Here is a 20,466-nt window from a genome sequence, read left to right on the forward strand (position 1 = left end):
AGAATCTACAGGTGAGTACACTGGGAGGACCACACTCCCACCGCATGACTGTTGCAGTTTGAATGTTTCTGCGATGTCACCGACCTTTTCTTGAGTCTGATGTTGTTGATCTGCACCCGCTGAAATACTTTGTCTTCTACAGTTGACAGCACAGCCGCGACAATGAAGTGGGTCTTTGTTCTGTGTGCCATGGTGGCACTGTCTGAGTGCTTGGTCCAGTAAGTCAACTCTACCACTCTGACATGTCCCTGTACTTGCTCTATGTTTGATTCTTTGATTCTTATGCGATGCTAGAGCCTAAGCTTCATTAACTACCCTGAAATAAAAGCCAGGCCTCCTCTGGTGTACTCTGCTCAAGAGAGAAATTCTGCAGCTGAGTCCCGAGAATGTCTCGGTCATGTTTTCCGAATTTGCAAGTAGTGAGAGGTTTAAGAGGAAGGACATCTACAGAGACCTCTTAACAGATCAATAAAAGGTTGAACAGATTTTGAAATTGCTCTCTTGGGTGAATCCTAGGATCCCTCTGGAGAAGGGTAAGACTGCCAGGGAGTTCCTGGAGGAGCAGGGTCTGTGGGAGGACTACAGGCAGAAGTACCCATACAACCCCATTTCCAAGTTTGACCAGCGCTTCGCCGTGGCTGGCGAGCCCATGACCAACGATGCTGACGTGAGTAATGGAGGCTAGAGCTTTAACAGAAGACAAGACGGCGACTTCGGATAATCGTGAATAACCTCCGTACCTCCTCTTCATCTCCAGGTGGCTTACTATGGAGTCATCTCCATCGGAACTCCTCCTCAGTCCTTCAAGGTCATCTTTGACACCGGCTCCTCCAACCTGTGGGTTCCCTCCGTCTACTGCAACAGCCCCGCCTGCAGTATGTAAAATTATACACTGACAACATTTAACAGACAGGTGTTACACAGCTGGAATGAGCTTTAATATATAAAAGTTCAAAGGACGTTTAGTCATCTTATTTCTCTCAGCTGTAGGTAATTCAAACATTAACAGTTGAAGAACTTGAACACTTTCATTATCTTCCCTTCATTACTTTTAACTTCTGCTAAAGTGCCAAAGAAAAAGAAAAAACTTATTAGAAATCTAAACTGTATCAGTGAATATTAAAATATCTTTTTGCACATCTGTATCCTCCTAGACAACCACAAGAGGTTTAACCCCAGCACGAGCAGCACCTACAAATACAATGGCACTCCTCTCAATATCCAGTATGGCACCGGCAGCATGACCGGCTTCCTCGCCTACGACACAGTGACGGTAAGAAACAGAAGCATCAAGAGTACAACATCACTTTAATAAATATTTATCTACTGTTACACACTGATTACTTCTTTGTCCTACCATGTTCAAGCTGAGAAAAGGGTACAATGATTTGCTGATGATATAAAAAATTAGTTGTCCTGTGTTGCATCAAGATTTTAACAAAATTTAAAAATCAAATTGTCGTCAGGTGGGAGGCCTTGCTGTGACAAACCAGATCATCGGCTTGAGTAAGAGTGAAGCTCCATTCATGCAGTACATGCGTGCTGATGGTATCCTGGGCTGGCCTACCCACGCCTGTCTGCCTCCGGCGCCACACCCGTCTTTGACAACATGATGAAGGAGGGTCTGGTCAGCCAGGACCTCTTCTCCGTGTACCTTAGCTCGTAAGGACGGTCATAGTTTTGCGGTGTCCCGTGTTGGGAAAGGGATTGTTTTGTGGATGTCACAATACAACGTTCTAACTTTTACTACCAATAATGAGACGGTGACTCATTTCTGGCACGTTTATCAGTAAGTTCTCACTTTCTTTTGTAGTAACTCTGAGCAAGGTAGTGTGGTGACCTTCGGTGGTATCGACTCCAACCACTACTACGGCAGCATCACCTGGATTCCCCTCTCCAATGAGCTGTACTGGCAGATCACAGTGGACAGGTAAAGCCCACAGTCCCTCTGAAATCTCTCCAGATCAGAAGTGACATCACAGGCAGAAGTGTTTGATATCTGTCTGTACTCTGTACTCTGTCAGTGTTACCGTCAATGGTCAGGTTGTGGCTTGCAACGGTGGTTGCCAGGCTATTGTGGACACCGGCACTTCTATGATCGTTGGACCTCAGAGCAGCATCAGCAGCATCAACAGCTATGTGGGAGCTAGCAGCCAGAACGGAGACGTAAGTACCTAAAAAGAACTTTTTGGTCAACAGATATTTCTGTAGAGTCATATTAAGTATTACCACAAAAAAAAAAACAGTTAGACGGTAGAACTAAATTTTGATTCCCTTTTCCTATCTTCTCTCAGAGTGTTGTAAACTGTAACAACATCGGCCAAATGCCTGATGTGACCTTCCACATCCACGGACAGGAATTCACCCTCCCAGCCTCTGCTTACGTCCGCCAGGTAAATGATTACTTCCCTGTGTGGCCCTTTGTATTGTCTCGTCGCTCTGCGCTTCCTATCTGAAATTCTCCTGCTGAATCTCTCCCACAGTCTCAGTACTACGGCTGCCGCACCGGCTTCAGCGGCGGAGGTGACAGCCTGTGGATCCTGGGTGATGTCTTCATTAGACATTACTTTGCTGTCTTCAGCAGAGCCCAGAATATGGTGGGTCTGGCCAAGGCTAGATAAAGAACCCGAAGTCACCAATTAGAGACAAGAACCATGCAACAATCATAAATATGCAATTGTAGGACTTCCACAGTGCAACTGTAATATGTGATGCTTGAGACTCAAGTCTTTTCCTTGTCCTGTAGATGATTAAATTTTCTCAAATCCAATAAAAAGAGTTTTGTCGATCAATTTGACTGGTGTTTTGTTATTTAACTGTACAACAAACAGACAAAATAAGCTGCTATAATACCTCATTTGTGACGGCAACCCGGCGAAACTAATCTGTTGATGCAAAGACACTAAAAACAAATCATACATGCAAAACAACTGCAGTGTTTTAAAGTGAACTCCACACAACAATACAACTATTTTGTGAGAAAACTCACTTTGAAAAGTTCTGATTCAGCTTTTGCAGGGTCCATCCCATTGCCATAGTTATAAGATATTCATAGATATACTTCATATCTGCTGAGCTACTGGGTGATCATATGAAAGCATGATGTTTCTGCCCTGGTCCCAGTCGCTCTTCAGGGGAGGGGAATCCTGTTGTGAAACACTGAAAGATGTTATTTTGGAAGCGGTATGAGCTCTAATTCGTTTTATTTGAAAGCCGCAGTAGCATTTTGTTAAAATGAAGTATTCTTTACCACTCTATGAAGGAGTTTGGCTCCAGACAAGGTATTGATACACATTGATAAGATGGATGTGAAGCGGCTATTCAACCTTTTTGTCAAATCCTTTTAAGTGAGATAAAGCCAGGGTGAGGATGGGAGCTATGGGAGTTCTTAATACAGCTGATATGTCTTTTATATATATGTGTGTGTGTGTGTGTGTGTGTGTAATCTTTTCCCTCTTACTGCCATTACAACACTCTTAATCTCTCACAGACCACTGATTGTTTAGAGTTTTCCTGGTTTGTTGGCGCGCCATCATGTGTCAATATAGGGTATTGCAATAAAGTGTTCACCTTAGGAAGGAAAATAAGTTTTGGCTGGTCAACAAAGTGGCTGACGTTAGCTTGCCAAACTAACTAAGCGACACACTTGGCGGATTAGGATGCTAAAGCTAGCTTGGTGCTGGTCGGCGTCCAAAAATAGCCGCGTTGAGCCCGCACGCCGCGTGACCGCAGCTGTCCTGGGAGCGGACAGGTTGCAGCGGAACCCAGGGGGCAACACAAGGTGTTTCAGACATATTTCACACCCACCGAGCTACAAATCACCGCTCCACCATCATCCACAGCCGGCCTGCCACCTGAGGTAAAAGCCTTCACGGCTAATAGGTTGCTAACCTTAACGCTAGCTGTGCGTCACATGGAGTATAAATGTGTCTAATTTAGCAACCGAAACCCTCACGAGACGTTTGAGTGTAATGTTGTCTGCCGCGCGGTCGTCGTTGTGAATGTTATGAACGTTACGCTGAACTCCTATACGAAATAACACAATTTAATATGGTCGTATGATGAAATTATTACGACGACGCATATCCTTGTGAACAAAAACCTGTTAACGAAAATGTAAATGCGTCGTGTTTAAATTTCAATAAAGCCACGAAGCATCATTTATTTTCTAACCGGTTTGCTAGTTACTCCTGAAACACACTTCTGTTTACATCATCAGGTAGCTAACTGCGTGTTGGTTTCATGTACAAAAATTAGACTAGATACGTGTTCCGTATGTCCGAACCGGTTCGGCCGAACTTAAAGGGATGGTCTAATGTTTCGAAAAATGTGTTCGGTCATGTTTTGTGAGGGTTAACCGTTTGACAAGAAGCAAAGTCACTTTAAAGTACGTGGTTTTAAAACGGACATCGGGTTGACTAACGGCTAACGGCTACAGCGCCTGACTGAGAGCTGCTGTCAAATACAGATGATTTTTAATTAATTAAAACTACACTGGAAATTAAAATGCTGCCCTTTGCATCTGCATAGAAAGATACACTTCTATTTTTATTATTATTATTTTTTTTTTTTTTGACAGCAGAAATCTTGACTTGTCAAAGCAGAAAAACACACAGCTGTACTTAAAATATTGATTAGCAAGGGGGATCCATTACGTTTAATTGCAGTGAGCAAACCACTGATAACATTAGTTATTGCGCTCCTGCTTTTCCTGCTGTGATATGTCGACGTGCACATTCTCTTTCAGTGTTCATATTTGCAACAGCATTTCAGTCAATGACAGGTGTGTATAGCAATTAAAGCTCAATAATATAGCCATCAGGGGGTATCATATTCCCTAATTAGCATATAGACTGTTTTGCAAAGGGACAGCACAAGGCAGCGCAATTATTTTCTTGTATATAGCTGCTAATGTCATTTTCTAAAAAAACATGTCTGTGAGATTTTTTCATTTAAGCAGGAAGGTATTAAAGCACCAGGATAATGAATTTTCTAATCTTAATTCCCTGCTCTGTGGGATTCCTGGAATAATTTACAGTCCACAAAATGAAGATTTACTTAGTTTTTTTAACAAACAGAGATTCAAATTATTCATATGTTTTTTTTGTGTCCAGTTCAACTGTCTTCATGAGTATGGCATCAGGGGGTGAAGGCCCGTCCTCCACTCCTCCCCAACACACCAACAGGTTGGCCAAGGAGAGGTCGCCCTACCTGCTGCAACATGCACACAACCCCGTTGACTGGTGAGTCACTTTGAACTACAGATTTTCACAGGCTCCTAAAGCTGATATCACACCGACTATTGTAATCTTTGTATTAGGTATCCATGGGGACAAGATGCTTTTGACAAAGCCAAGAATGAAGACAAACCAATCTTTTTATCAGGTAAAAAAAAAAAAGAAGACGATGCTTTTACACCTGGTGGTAACACGCATTTCATTTTGGGGCCACTTCCCTCTGAGTTTCAGCGTGAGAAATGAGAATTTATTCCATGTAAATCATCAATTTCCTGTGAATCTCTGTCTCTCCCTGCCCACCAGTGGGCTACTCAACATGCCACTGGTGCCATGTTATGGAGAGGGAGTCTTTCGAGGATGAGGAACTTGGCAGAATCCTTAGCGACAACTTTGTCTGCATCAAAGTGGACCGAGAAGAGAGACCTGACGTGGATAAGGTCTACATGAACTTTGTACAGGTGTGCGTGTGCTTACATTTACTTTTTCTCATGCAGGTCGCTTTATTCTTTTTTTTTTTCTGCTAATACTGCCTCATGACTCTTGGCTGCTCATGTCTATAGGCAACAAGTGGAGGTGGCGGATGGCCCATGAGCGTTTGGTTGACCCCTGACCTTAGACCTTTCATTGGAGGCACCTACTTCCCTCCTAGAGACCATGGAAGAAGACCTGGACTCAAGACAGTCCTCACCAGAATCATGGAGCAGGTAAAAAGCTTTTATGTGTGTGTGAGTGTGAGAGAGAGAGGATGTCTCAGCCGCACCAGTCTTGAAGTTGCCAGGCAACTAGCACAAAATGTTCCAGCACATACAGAAACCCCTAGTAAACCTGCAATTTATCATTTTTACTCTTTGGATTTTGTCTGGATTAAACAAGGAAGATACAACATGGTAAGTCGTGAGGTTTAAAGGTGCTTGTAGGTGGATTTCTTTTTAACCTTTGGACAGAGCCCTGCTCTTAGTCTTAATGCTGACTTAGGGTAACTGTCTCTTGGCTGTGGCTTCATATTTACACAGACAGTGGTATCAAGCTTTTCATCTAACTCTCAGCAGGAAAATATTTCCCAAAAATATCCAACTATTCCTTTAAGCAATACTCGGATGTTATTGGATTCAATTCAGGAGATATAGAGGGGTCCAGAGGGATATAGAGATCAGAGGGGAAGATGAAGCATTGCAGCAGCAGAGGAGGACAAAGTAAACAAATCCAAATCTATTTTATCTTCAACTGTGCGCCTCTTCTTCAGTGGCAGAATAACCGTCCTGCGTTGGAGTCCAGTGGGGACAGGATCCTTGAGGCTCTGAAGAAAGGCACGACCGTCGCCGCAAGCCCAGGACAGAGTCCTCCTCTCGCCACAGGTGTTGCTGATCGCTGCTTCCAGCAGTTGGCCCATTCTTACGAGGAGGAGTATGGAGGCTTCAGAGACGCCCCCAAGTTCCCCACGCCAGGTAGACGCAAACAAAACCCTAAATGTCCATCTCGCCCGTCTCAGCCCTGCTGGATCTCACTCTTTTTCTCTGCCTGTGTTTCTCTTTCTCACTCCGTAGTAAATCTGATGTTCCTCATGTCTTACTGGTCCGTGAATCGCTCCACCTCAGAGGGGGTGGAGGCCCTGCAGATGGCCTTGCACACACTCCGCATGATGGCGCTGGGAGGCATCCACGACCATGTGGCACAGGTTCGTATATCTTTGTTCCAGAGCTGAGAACAAAAAAATGAACGGCAACTATTTTAACAATAGATTAATTGTTTCATTAATTTTTTGATTTAAAAAAAAGACAAATTGTCTCCTTCAGTGTGAGAATTTGCAACTACTACGTCATGTCTGATAATAAACTGAATATACTTTGGCTATGGATTATTGACTAAATAAAACAATTGTGTATACTCTCTCTCTCTCTCTCTCTCTCTCTCTCTCTCTCTCTCTCTTTCTCTCTCTCTCAGGGTTTCCATCGTTACTCTACGGATTCCTCCTGGCACGTACCACACTTTGAGAAGATGTTGTATGACCAAGCTCAGCTGGCTGTAGCGTACATAACTGCCTCCCAGGTGTGTGTGTACATATGTGTGTGTATGTGATAATTATTTCTCCATCCAAGTAATTTACCACCATATTACGCGGTCAGCAAAAACCATCGCTGTACGTCTCTGGGCAAACATTGGTTTTGCTTCAGAGTAAATACAAACTCTCATAATCACAGTGGTTGCTGTCACACACACATATCGCAGTTCGGTAATTTGTTAATATCTTTGATTTCCATTTCTACCGATTTTCACACTTGGACAAAGCACACATACATGCTGTACATTCTCGTGTTTAATGAGGGTGTAGAGGTTACCTCATTCAATGCTTGCTGGTTCTATCCTGCGTATAAATCTCATGACTCTTAGCAGGTATATGAAATGTTTTTCTGCTTATCCAGGTATCAGGTGAGCAGCGCTTTGCCGAAGTAGCTGAGGACATACTGCGCTACGTCTCCAGAGACCTGAGTGACAAGGTGAGTCATCTACAGCCTCGTCATCACTTCTTTGTGTGTATATATGTGTATTTTTACAGGGGGAATCGCATGTCCTCACCAAGGTAATGGAAATAATCTAAAGCAAGCATTAAGAAGATGTAGAATGGAAGTTGTGGTAAGGTTTGGTTCGTGTGTTAGGATGTGGGTTAGTGTTAATATTTAGGAATGTATGTTGGCAACGGGAAGTCATTAAAAATAGAGCAATATAAACTGTGGTGTGGCTGTTGTCACGCTATCTATTTTCGCTTTGGAGAAAGTGCGAACATTAGCTGTAAATCCCACCAGGAAAATAGTAAGTGTGCGTATTGTGTGTATTTGTGTGCACACACTTTTCGTACATCCTCCAGGGGAAGGGGTGGGACCCTGTTGACAAATAGGCTCTTAAACCCCCTGCTCTCCTCTATGGGTGAACCCTTTTCCCCCTTTGATTAATGGGTCGACAGCGGCGAACGGGGAACACAGTTGAAACTACATTCGTTGTAATCATTATATTTCTCAAGATTTATTATGTAATTATACACTAATGAATGAATGCTGCAAAGGTAATTTACTGTAGACTCCATGTTTTCTTTGTGCTGCAACAGCTGGGACCTTCTCTCAGGGAGGAAGTCTTCCAATTCTCATCATGACTGTAACAGTATTGAAATACTTAAAATGAGAATCATGTTAGATCTTTCTCAGGGCTTTCAAAATAATATATTAATACAACTTAATTAAATACAGTCAGTTTTTGTCATTCTTTCCTCTAAAAAAGAATAACCCTGATAAAGTCAGTAGGTTGGAAACTTTAAAGTCACAGTGAATTAGACCTCAACCATATTCTTTGCTTCCACTGTTTTACCTGTTGAGATCTGATATGATACCGTTCTGATAGCTGCTCACTAGCTAAGGGTAAAGTTTGGTTTTATAAGATGGGCAGGGTTAGCCAGCAAGTTCAAGATGAGTCTTCAAAAATATTTTTATCCTTTAACAGGAAGAGAGAAAGAGAGGGATATTAATATAAAAATACTCAAATTAGATTTTTTTTTCAAATAATTTTAGCTCCTTGAAGCCTGATTTCACCCTTCAACATTTCAGAGAGGATTATTTTTTTTTGTTTACCTTTTATGGAGTCATCCTACATAGATCAGAGTGGCCATTAACCAGCCAGCTATTTGTTTCATCTCAAAGAAGCGTACCATCATTATGCAGCTGTCACTCTCCTTCCACCTCCTTGATTCCCGTCTGTCGTCTGGAACAGTCCGGGGGCTTCTACAGTGCAGAGGACGCAGACTCTCTCCCAGCGTCCGGGGGGCGAGAAAAGCGAGAGGGGGCTTTCTGTGTCTGGACGGCCTCAGAAGTTCGGGAGCTGTTTCCAGATGTGGTGGAGGGCACCACTGGAACTTCCACCCAGGCAGACATCTTCATGCACCACTATGGGGTCAAGGAGCAGGGCAATGTTGCTCCAGAACAGGTACTTTTTTTTTTTTATTATGCCGCATGTAACCACGGCAACCTTGGAAAGATTGAAGTTCCATTCATGCTTCAGGCAGCGATTCAAGGTGTTGAAGGCATTAACATGGCAGCTGCTGCGGTCACTGAGTTCATTTGTGTGCACAGCCGTTCATCTTCCGTGCTGTGTGTTGCCAGGATCCCCACGGGGAGCTGCAAGGCCAGAACGTGCTGATCGTTCGTTATTCAGCGGAGTTAACGGCCGCTCGCTTCGGCGTCGGTGTCGAGAAAGTCAACGAGCTCCTGGCCTCTGCCAGAACCAAAATGGCAGAAGTGAGGACGAGTCGGCCACGCCCACATCTGGACACCAAGATGCTGGCTTCCTGGAACGGTAACTGTCTAGAACAGGTAGTCTTGTCTAGACACTACAGCAACTGGACTACTATTTATTATTCATATATATTGTGCATGTTAATGTTTTAATTAATTTATTTTTAACAAATGAATCATACTTAAATTAAATTATACATGTAAGATGATGTATATGTTCAGTAGACGGAATAAATACCTCTTGCAGCCTGATCAGACGTGTCAGTCACGTCGGATCAGCGCTGTTCCTGGTTTTATTTTATGTGATTTAGAATTTTAGTTATTTACCAAATTTGTGTGCACTTCACTTCAGCTCAGTGTGAAAGACTGAATTTGTGATTCACCATGTGTGTGTGTCGTAGCCCCTCCCCCACGCACACAGAGCGGAGACCGGTTGACAACTTGTAACTTTAAGTGCAATACAAGCTTTTTAAACAAGACAAGTTATAAATCCCTGTAAAGCCAAAGATGGACAGACATCGACTCCAAACGTCTGAAAGTCCCGGCTGAAAATGAGTGTATTTTTTAAATGCATGCAATCTGGCGACAGTGACGAGCACCGGCAGCTCTTCTTCAGACACACTGTACTCTGTATGTTTAAATCTGACTTTCAACTTCCAAAGTCTTATCCACACATTTATCATCCGCAGTGTGAAAGCGTGTGTAGATTGTTATAGAGACACACGTTGTCACTTTGCTCCAGTGCGATACCTCTTTGGAGACTCGTCAGCGTTGTTTGTCCAGCGCATTGTCTCAGATGTGATTAAATGCAAGAACAGGCAGCACACCACACATGCATAAACACACACATACGCCCATGAATTCTGCTCCCAGGTCTGACGTCTCAAGACAGAGTGTGTTAGCGAGGTAATGAGGCTCTGCGATCCCGAGAACTTTCCAATTAGACACAGGAGTCTTCTTCTCCTCTCTAATGAAGAAACACCTCCATTAATCACCTGTCCTTGGCTGCAACACTTTGAAGAGCAGACTGTGCAGTCACCAGGCTTTGATACACTACATGAAAGGGGAGTGGAGGGAAAGAGGGAGGAAGGGATGGATTTAGAGAGCGAAGAGAGAAGGAACGGGCAAGAACAAGGAAAGTTCAAAGAGTTTGAAAAATAACTAAGCTAGGACTGAGATGCAGCTGCAGGTTGGTTCCCCAGTGGGGAGAAGACTTGTTTTAAGCTGGTTAACAGTCTCCCCACCGCAACCACCAACACCATCTCCACCACCTCTTCCTCCCCAGGTCTGATGCTTTCGGCCTACGCTCGTGTTGGAGCCGTGCTGGGGGACAAGGCCCTGCTGGAGAGGGCTGTGCAGGCCGGCGCCTTCCTACAGGAGCACCTGTGGGATGGCGAACGACAGACCATCCTCCGATCCTGTTACCGTGGAGAACAGATGGAGGTGCAGCAGATGTAAGAGACTGAGTAGTTTTTTTTTATATGACTACAGTATATAGACTGCGGTATATAGAGAAGATAAATGCAGTGAGAATGAAACCTGTGATTAGAATTGTCACTTGAATATATTATCTAGTAATAAGTTCTGGTGACAGGGAAAGAACCAACCACCAAATCCTGTGCACTGTTTATCACTTGTACTCTTTTTATGGTATTTGGTCCAAAGATACAGCTGCCTGACTAAACTAAAGATTTTCTGGAATGCAAAAAACTCGCAAAACTTAAACTCAGCCCTTGAAACAACTAACAAATGTAATGCTTTGTAAAGACCTTCACATTTTGAGTCTTGCTTTGTTGGGTAAAGCTAGTCCAGGGTTTCACATGTGATAGAAACTTAAGTATGTAAAGGCTGTGTTGATGATCTCAATTTACCATACTTACATGCCCTTGTGTACGTTGAAAGGGCGATTGATTCTGTGATTGCTCCCCTTGTCCATAGTTGCTGCCAAGAAATCGCTTCCTAATGCAATTTCAATGTAAGTAATGGGGGACAAAATCCACAGTCCTTGTTCAGTGTGAAAATTCATTTTGAGGCTCAGCCACCTGTCGATATTGTGAAACCCTCGGCAGGAGTTTGCATGTGTTGCATGCTTTGAAATACAAACAAAACAGAGACCCACTCATCAGAACATTTCCCCATAGTGCCGTTAGTGATCCCAAACTCAAAAGGGTAACTTTAACATTTTATGTTAAATACCATAATTGGAGAATTATACAAAGAATTACCTTTTTTAAGCTCAAACAACCCAGTCAGTTGTCTCTTTCTCCTTGATGCCTGAAAAAATACATGTCTCTTTTCTAACACTGAGAGAGTAATGCATTAATACATACTTAACTCCAGGATTTAATAATGTGGCAAAATCTATAAGGAAGAGTTTGACTTCACGGGAGCAATAAGCCGTTGTACTGCACTAGGATGACGAACTGTTTATATGCAAACAGGAAGCAGGGGTATTGGGATAAATGAGATTACAGCAGGAAATCAGAGAACATGTTGACATGCACTGCAGTAACATGGTTACGTTAAAACTGCATTTGCATGCACAAGTCAGTAATTAGATTTCTCCTCTACCCTCTATCATATATTTGAAACAAGATTGACCATATTTTAAGTGGATTATAGATGCCTGTTGACTGACATATGATGTTTTTTTGCTTTTGGACTAACAGCACAGTGAGAGAGAATATGCAGTTCTTTGCTTATTTAGACTTACTTATCCTAGTTTTAGTTTAAGACACAGAACAAGTATGAAATAGTGACTGAAATGTGATCCATTAAAACTACATGTTAACCTCCAAGCCATTTCCAAGCTGCTGCTCTGCAGTGCTTCTGACAAAATCGCCATACGCATAAATTAAAGACAAAGACTGTGACGCTATATTTACTTGTAAAATGAGAAGCGAAGAACAGCAACATAACGGGCGATAGAAAACTGTTTTTTCTAATAGAAACTGTTTGAAAGAGCAACGGCCAATGGGGAAACTCCAACTCAGTCACGTGGCATTCGGCTGACCAGTGGTGGAACTATAATCATTTAACTATATCACTCTCTCAGTCAGTCAGTCACTCAGTCACTCAGTCAGTCAGTCACTCAGGGCCTGGCCCTGCTGTTGCAGTTCAGCCAATAACCAGGTTACATAAATGTATGTATATTTACTGATTGGCTATTGTTAGCAGTCAATCCTGGATTAGACTGAGAATGTACTTGTAGCATCACAACATACACACTCATGTAAATACACAGCGGCCTGTTGATTGTCCATGTGTCCTGGTTCTGTTGTGCCCTAGTTACTGTGAATGAGTGAGTGTGAAATGCCAGAGAATCAGCAGAAAAATACGCCAGGAGTCCCGCATGATGAAAATGCATACAATCTTAAATACACACATGAACAGATACACACTTATACCTAAACACTCTGGCCTTGTTCCACGGCTTTTGTCTCATTCATAATTGTCCAATTCAGGATGCAGTCAGCACTGAGAGTGCTGACCAAGGCCCTTTGCTTCTTCTTCATACATGGGTAAATCACTCATGCCAGGAACATATGGGCCATGGGCTAATTTACCAGGAGTAATGGTAGGTGCTGAGACTAACTGGGTTAATAGGCTCCGGAAGTGTTGAGGAGCTGACACCATAGATTTTCTGTGTTTCCTCTCCTGGCTTTTGTGATTGAGAGTCTTAGCACTGTCGTCAGCTAGCGGAGCGAGGCCTGAGACTGGCAACACTGAAGCAGGAACTCTGGTGATGTTGACTCATTCTTACTTGGTTTGTCAACAGGTTTTGTCATGTGCAGTCTTTTTGCGCTGCATTTTTTTAGAGATGACCTATCTTGAGTTCTCTTTTCTGCACATTCTTTGGTAATTAAGTGTGAGCGACTGCAGGTTGGTGAACTTTTTGTTTTGTTCAGTCTAGCTCGTCCCCAGAATCACCCAGTTGTCCCAACGGACGATAAACGACAACCACAGAGACTTTTACCGGAGCAGTCACCGTGCACGGGTCTATGAGAGAACCATTATGAAGCTATTATTATAAAACTGTCTCCGAGTGCTGTGATACGGTAGACTGACAAGGCGTTTTATCTTTGCTTTCAGGGGAATGAGTCATTTAACACACACTATTAAAGGTGTGAATGGAGAGGCTGTTACATATTTGAAAGGCTTTTTTTATTTTTGTGTTTGTGTGTCAGTGAAACCCTCTTCAGGTCTTTTCTCAGGTTGTCATCCCGGTGGCTGGAGTCACCTCAGTCAGATGACATGTCATCCTGTGAAAGACGGAGAATCCTCCAGGGAAAAAAAAGACATTGCTGACGAGTGGTGAGGTCTGGGCTTTGGGGGGGTGGGGGGGGAGACGTTGACAATTTTACAGTTTAATTCAAGTATTAGCCATCAGCCTTAGTATTACAAATCCTTTTCTTCCCCTTTGGATTTACATTAAACTGGCAACGTCCTGTCCACTGCAACAGTTTTCGTGGTCTCCTCTCGGCTTACGACTCTGTCTGGGAGAGATAGGCCGAGATATGACTCCCTCATCTCCTCATGACCTCCGCATGCACTTCATCTCCTCTAAAGCTTCCTCCTTTTCTTTTCTTTTTTCTTTCACAATGACACGGCATTTATCTGGCTTCCTGTCACCATTCGTTCCCCTGCACTCACTTGGATAGGGTGCCATTGAGAGAAGTGGGGGTGGGGGCTTGTTGTGGTGAAAGAGAGAAGCTGGAATAACAGAGTTTAGAAACTGAGTCATAGTTTGTTGATGTTATACTGACAATGGAAAGGTTACTACTGTACACACCAGTGATGTAGACCGGCTTATACAATTGATACAGATCGGTAAAGACTACAAACTCCAGGTGTAGACAGGACTTCAAGGAGAAATATAACAAGTAGAAATGAAAATATGATGTTGGATAAGAATTTAAGAGGGTGTAAAAGTTACAAGAAAGGATCCGGGGATGAGACGGATGAAGGGAGACGTGGCACACTGACGCTACAGGGAGTCTGGCTGGTGTAACTGCAGTCACATTTGTCTAATTACCGTCCTTCATCACCTAAAACTTCAAAGACTCGGTGTGCACAGTTGTGTGTACACGTATAAACGTCTGATGCCTTCTGTGACAAGCACAGAGAAGGCAGAGATGCTTTAGGGAGAGATTACACTCAGTGTGTTATGTGTCGCGCTATACTGTCCCAAATAATCCCCTCAGGCTTCTTGTAGTCTCTCTTTAAAGTAAATTCTTCTGTGGTTCTATACTGTCTTAATAGATCTTCTTCAGGGCTTATAACCAAGCATGTGGTATATCAAAGATGAGGAGAAAAAAACAAACTAGTTCACCAACAGTTCGCTCATTCATCAATCAGTTCATTAATTCTTATTCTCTCACTCCTCTTATTGTCATGTCCCTTTTCTCTCTCTGTTCCTTAGATCTACACCTATCTCCGGCTTCCTGGACGACTACGCCTTCGTCATTTGTGGCCTGTTGGACCTGTACGAGGCCACGCTGCAGACGGAGTGGCTGCAGTGGGCCGAGGAGCTGCAGCTCCGGCAGGACGCGTTGTTCTGGGACGACCAGGGAGGAGGCTACTTCTGCAGCGATCCCAGCGACAGCACTGTACTGCTGCGACTGAAAGAGGGTGAGGGGATAATATGATAATATAACATAATAGTGATATTATCAGCAGTGATCTCATATCAGCTGTTTAGATCTTAAAAACAAGCGCTAATGAGATTCATTAGATTAATTACCGAGGTAATGAAATTTATCTGTGCTTATAAAAAGTAATTCAATATGTAATAGACTAGTATTTGAGTTGGGATCTAATCTATTATATATGTAAATACCAAAGAGTGAACAAAAAGTGCATCAGTTATAAGAATTCTTGATCAGCTGCAGTACAAACTGAGTGATCCACAAATATGCGAAACATGAACGGATGGATCCATAAATGTGTAAATGTTTACAGAGTGAGTTATCTGTATTTCCAAAGAAAAATCAAAAGTTATGAAGTTCATCCTGACGGGAATATGAATGTTTGAATTAGATCTAATGGTAATCCATCTAACGGTTGTCCATAGTTATAATTATCAAGTAATAGTTGATTTATTGGCTCAAAATAACAAATGTCTCACGGTGGTGTTAGAGGAAAAGGTCATTAGGATTCATTCCTAAGTAGGAGGAGGTAGGAGTAGATGTCCAGAGATTTAAGTGAAAAGGTAAAAACTTTGACCTGCTGGTGGCGCTAGAGAAAAAGTCAAGAGATCACCAGATTCGATGAATGTCTGTAGCAATCCGTCCGGTAATTGTTGAGAAATTTCCGTCTGGAGCGCAGTGATGGACCGGCAGACTGAGCAGAAAATAAGTGAGATATTGATGCTGCCGCCGCTGGCTGGGGCTCTAATAGGTTGAGAGATGCAGGGGGAGGATTGACGGACAGGCGAAGGATTAACAATGCTTCTGCAGCACACCTCTGCGGCTTAGACAAGTTCAGAGATGGATGGATAGCTCAGGCAGATGAATACATACAGGGTTTTGTCCTGCAGACAGTTAGGTGATAACAACACATTGCCAGAGCGATTTGAATGAACAAAAGAAGCATGAATGAATAGCTGTAATTCATTTTAAGAACAGAAGTGTTGATGGATGGGTGCAATCATTCATGTATTCATCTTTACATCCATCCCTGTCTTGCCCACCTATATCCCTCACCTCATTGATTGAGCCTGAGCTTAACGAGATGGAAGCCTCTGCAGTAATACAGCTGCCAGTTTCACTCCATTGCTACACTTTATCCACAGGAGAGAAGGGAGGCAAGGATGGATGGATGGATGGAAAGATTAGCTTAGAGGGGAGCAGAGGCATATTGACCTCCCTTACCTACCTCCAGCACCATGCAGCCTTCACTCAGGTTGAACCCCCTTCGCCATGAAAGCAATCAAAAGACAGATTCCTCTGATTCTGCGGCTACTTTGATCACAGGACCTGTCAGATCCGTCTCTCCGTGCATCTGCATCTGACAGCACGACGTACAGTGGGAATCTGAAATCCAAAATCCATCAATCTGTCTCTTCTCGTATAAAATCTAACTTCATCATGAACGATATATGAGCAATAAATAGTTTAATCCTGCAGACATAATGGTGAAAATGAAATGCTCCATGTTTTACAGCAACAGATCCTTGTCTCTCAGTTCTGGAGTTGTTTTCAAATTATATGTTGAAAGTTGATTTAAAAGAAACCACACCTTCCTGATAATGTAAACGGATCTATCTTCTTGTCCTAATCTACAGTGATATACAGGCAGCCTGCTGTCTTTACAAATAAGTACATCTTTTATCCAGTATGTGGGGTAATGTTGCAAAGCCGCAATACCTCACAATGCCTGTGGCTGAAATACGGTTTCTGTACTCAAGGATTGATGGGATATAAATATAAACGGGTCCGACCTTGACGTGCACTGCAAGCCCTTCTTCAGCTGCCAGTCCGCTCCTCCAAGTTATGGCTGCTGGCAGTTCAGAGAAGCTGACACCTTGTAGACATGCCGACATTTACTTTTGATCTGTCAGACCAAAAGATCTCGTTGCCTGTTTCTTTTTGTTTTTACTCTCGAACTACTCCGTCTGACAGTGACCATCTATTTTAATGGCTTGCTTCTCCCACTCCTGTTTTTTATTTCTTATTCTCTTGTCTTCTCGACTCAGCTTAAAATCTGTCTCGTAATACAGTATGTGCCGTCAGTGGGCCGGTCTTTTCCCCATCCCAGTGGATCTCCTACCGTGTCTTTTCTAGTGTCTTATCATATTTTGAATTTGATTTTTGTCAGTTAATGTACGGAAGAGGATTAGGGCCACATGTGAAAAGAAATATATATATATTTTTTAGACTTCTAATTTAATTTTACTCACTTCAGGGCTGGGCAATCAATCGGATTTTGTTTTCCATTACGATTGTGGCCTCCCAACGATTATAAAAATGCAAAAACCAAGATGGCGCCGGTGGAGTTGCAGCTAGTTACTGCAGCTCTCGCATCTCTTCTGTGTTTTTTAACTGGATGCAAGTAACACTGTGCAATACTTTTCAATACTTTTTTCCTTTTTGGTTTTAATGTGAATGCTATCACTTATTGCTTTGTTTGCACATTATGTAAATATCTTTGTAAATATCTTTACAATGCAACTACTTATGTACATACCTTCTTATTTATGCTTGAGTTGTTATTTATTTGAGTTGTTAAAACGCTTTTTGTTGTTTTTAAATCACTTGTTTTTATTTTCCGTTTTTTCCTCAAAGTCAATGAGAAATCGTGTTGAATAATCATAATCTCAATATTGATCAAAAATGAAACGTGATTATGATTTTTGCGATAATCGAGCAGCTCTAACCCGCTCGTCCTCTGAGCTGCATCACAGTAACTCAAACTGCACTTCATGGCTCTGACATTAAAATCATAGTTGGGCTTGATTTTCCTTTTTCATAGTTTTGTATATTGTTATTAATTAGTTTTGAGTGTGCAGTTGATGTATATGAAGCTACTATTCATGCGTTCACACTGAATCCTCTGTGTAAAGAAGAAACCCTCCAGATAGCATGAGAACTCCATCAGGGAGGTTGTCAGTTTTAATGTTCCAAGTGCGGCAGATTTATATATTTTTCACCTGAGAGAGAGAGAAAATAAACAAAAAAACATACAGACACACACACAAACTCATGCGCCTGTGACCGATAGCTCCGTGCAAGTAGTTCAGACAGAAGCACGATACCACAGTTGGGAGGGGGGAACAGCACAAAAGCTAATAGTTATTCTCGTTAAGAAGTGCTGACAGATCGCGGATGATAGTTACGTGTGTGTGTGTGTGTGCGTGCACACGTGCGTGCCTGTCCCGCCATCACACCTGCATCTGTGTGTGTTTATCGGAGTTGACGTGTGAGAGGTTTCTCATCTGAGAGGATTGACTGTGCCATTATCGTGGTGGCGCTGTGTAGGGTTGAAGCCCATTAGTGACGCTACAGCTGCTGCCGTGTAGCCTGTCACTGCAAGAAGGATTACCCTACCACTCAGCCACTCTGCATCTTACAGCCCTGCCACACTCCCCTGTGTGAATGTGTTTTTGAAGGGTAAGGTTAAAGTGATGCAGAGACTTTGTTCTGTTTTTATTTAAAAAATTGAGCTGTTTGTTAAAATCTTTTTCATCTCCTGTGGCCAAAAAGGTAATTCAGCTGTATTCCCGTTTGACAGCTGATACATCAGCTCGATGCCGCTTCAGTTGAGAAACATCAGCATCACTAAAGACTTAAAAACTGATCAAATGTAGGTGTTTTACTGCTGTGCGTTTGTTTCTGGGCTGTTCATTGCATTGTCACTTTCATGAGTCTTTGTGTGTGTGTGTGTGTGTGTGTGTGTGTGTGTGTGTGTGTGTGTGTGTGTGTGTGTGTGTGTGTGTGTGTGTGTGTGTGTGTGTGTGTGTGTGTGTGTGTGTGTGTGTGTGTGTGTGTGTGTGTGTGTTACGGCTTAAAATGTGTTTTCCTTGGGGCTCTATAAGAGGAGATGTATGTGAAATGAGGGAGACAGACAGAGTCACTTGGTCAGCACTAAATGCATGTGTGTTTACGGTGAAGCATCGTTGCCGTGGGGCCGAAAACAAACTGCTGAGATGAGATCAAATTATTTCTGCACTTCAGTCGTGTGGGTTCACGTGCATAAATACGGAAGAGGATTAAGGCCACAAGAGAGAAAAAAAACAGTTCTGACTACAGCCTGACTGATAGCGATATTAAAGAGTAAAAAATATTGATATATCGGACAATATATATATATATATATATATATATATATATATATATATATATATATATGTGTAATGAAAGCAGGATATTTTATAGTTTAACAATAAACTTTTATCGTCCAAAATGACATGAGTGCACTGAAACAGTAAACTTCACTGTGAATTATATAAAATAAATAGGCAAATATCGACCAATAAAATCAGGCTCTAATTCTGACTTTTTTCTCCAAATTCTGACTTTAAACTCAGAGAAATATTGTATATGCAGTGTACAGTCAAAAGTCTTTTTCTCTCTCTCTCACACACACACACACACACACACACACACACTTGCAGGCACAAGCATCGGGGTAATGTTAAGCGGCAGACACATACTGAGGTCATAGGTCATGAGAAGAGCACCTCCAGACTCTCAGTGGCCACTGATAAGAGATATCAGTGGCCACTACATCACTTAACAGGGCTAAGTCATGAGGTCATCTGTTCGGCCCGTCACATCACACCACGCACTTGTCTTCGATGGTTGTGTGCTGGGAGGTGATGGGATGGCATGGAGGGCGTATCTTAACTGCGAGCTGGTTTTCCAAATCGTAACCGATAATCGAATGATTGTGCATCGGCTCTAATGAACACTTACATCTTCAGACAGTTAAAGCTTCACCAATCCACCTCCAGTTTTTAGTTTTTATTTTTTCACTTTGACACACTGAAGTTCCCCGCAGCTCTGTGGAGCTTGTTTGCCACCATTGTCTTGGCCTGTGTCAAGCAGCCATAAGTATTTTGTTTTGCTTTTCAGATAAACTCGACGTACCTGTTCAGCACCGTATGGCAAGGCAGAAAAGAAATTAGTAACTAGGCGGTGAATATACTGGAGCAGTAAGCAGAAAAAAAAAATCTAGATTCATTCATAATTCATAGAGACTAAAACAAAACTAAAAGAGGGTGAATATTTTTAAGGTGACCAGAAATGAGGAAAAGAAATGTGCTGTGTATCTGCTAGATTGGTACTGTACATTAGCAAGTCATCGCTTACAAGTGAGCGGCGGCTCGGTTTCAGCTCTTTTGGCTCAAGCCACAGCTACAAAGCTTGGTACCGGAACCGACCCGTTGCCTGCAGTTATCTAAGACTTTAACTGTTGAAGCCTGATGAAAATGTTGTGTTTCTTTGTGTCTC

The 20,466-nt window shown here is 42.6% G+C and overlaps 2 protein-coding genes across 2 annotated transcripts in view; both read left to right on the forward strand.

Moving 5' to 3' along the window:
- Positions 1-111: 111 nt before the first annotated feature.
- On the forward strand, positions 112-2,792 carry LOC130162431 (pepsin A-like). Its single transcript, XM_056366165.1, is given in 10 exon segments — positions 112-218; positions 517-667; positions 758-875; positions 1,155-1,273; positions 1,467-1,551; positions 1,554-1,662; positions 1,814-1,930; positions 2,025-2,166; positions 2,295-2,393; positions 2,484-2,792. Coding segments are annotated over 10 exon segments (1,134 nt in total). The 5' UTR covers positions 112-162; the 3' UTR covers positions 2,622-2,792.
- A 766-nt stretch (positions 2,793-3,558) lies between these two features.
- spata20 (spermatogenesis associated 20) overlaps positions 3,559-20,466 on the forward strand; it is a 35,978-nt gene continuing 19,070 nt past the window's right edge. The window contains exons 1-13 of the mRNA XM_056366349.1: positions 3,559-3,859; positions 5,115-5,243; positions 5,321-5,385; positions 5,541-5,695; positions 5,798-5,941; positions 6,481-6,682; positions 6,782-6,912; positions 7,179-7,283; positions 7,658-7,732; positions 8,994-9,206; positions 9,383-9,575; positions 10,800-10,968; positions 14,937-15,145. Of these exons, the coding sequence (XP_056222324.1) occupies positions 3,660-3,859; positions 5,115-5,243; positions 5,321-5,385; positions 5,541-5,695; positions 5,798-5,941; positions 6,481-6,682; positions 6,782-6,912; positions 7,179-7,283; positions 7,658-7,732; positions 8,994-9,206; positions 9,383-9,575; positions 10,800-10,968; positions 14,937-15,145 (1,990 nt within the window). The 5' untranslated portion in view covers positions 3,559-3,659. The remainder of the gene's footprint in view (positions 3,860-5,114; positions 5,244-5,320; positions 5,386-5,540; positions 5,696-5,797; positions 5,942-6,480; positions 6,683-6,781; positions 6,913-7,178; positions 7,284-7,657; positions 7,733-8,993; positions 9,207-9,382; positions 9,576-10,799; positions 10,969-14,936; positions 15,146-20,466) is intronic.

Source organism: Seriola aureovittata, chromosome 21 (assembly GCF_021018895.1).
Source record: "Seriola aureovittata isolate HTS-2021-v1 ecotype China chromosome 21, ASM2101889v1, whole genome shotgun sequence".
Lineage (NCBI taxonomy): Eukaryota > Metazoa > Chordata > Actinopteri > Carangiformes > Carangidae > Seriola > Seriola aureovittata.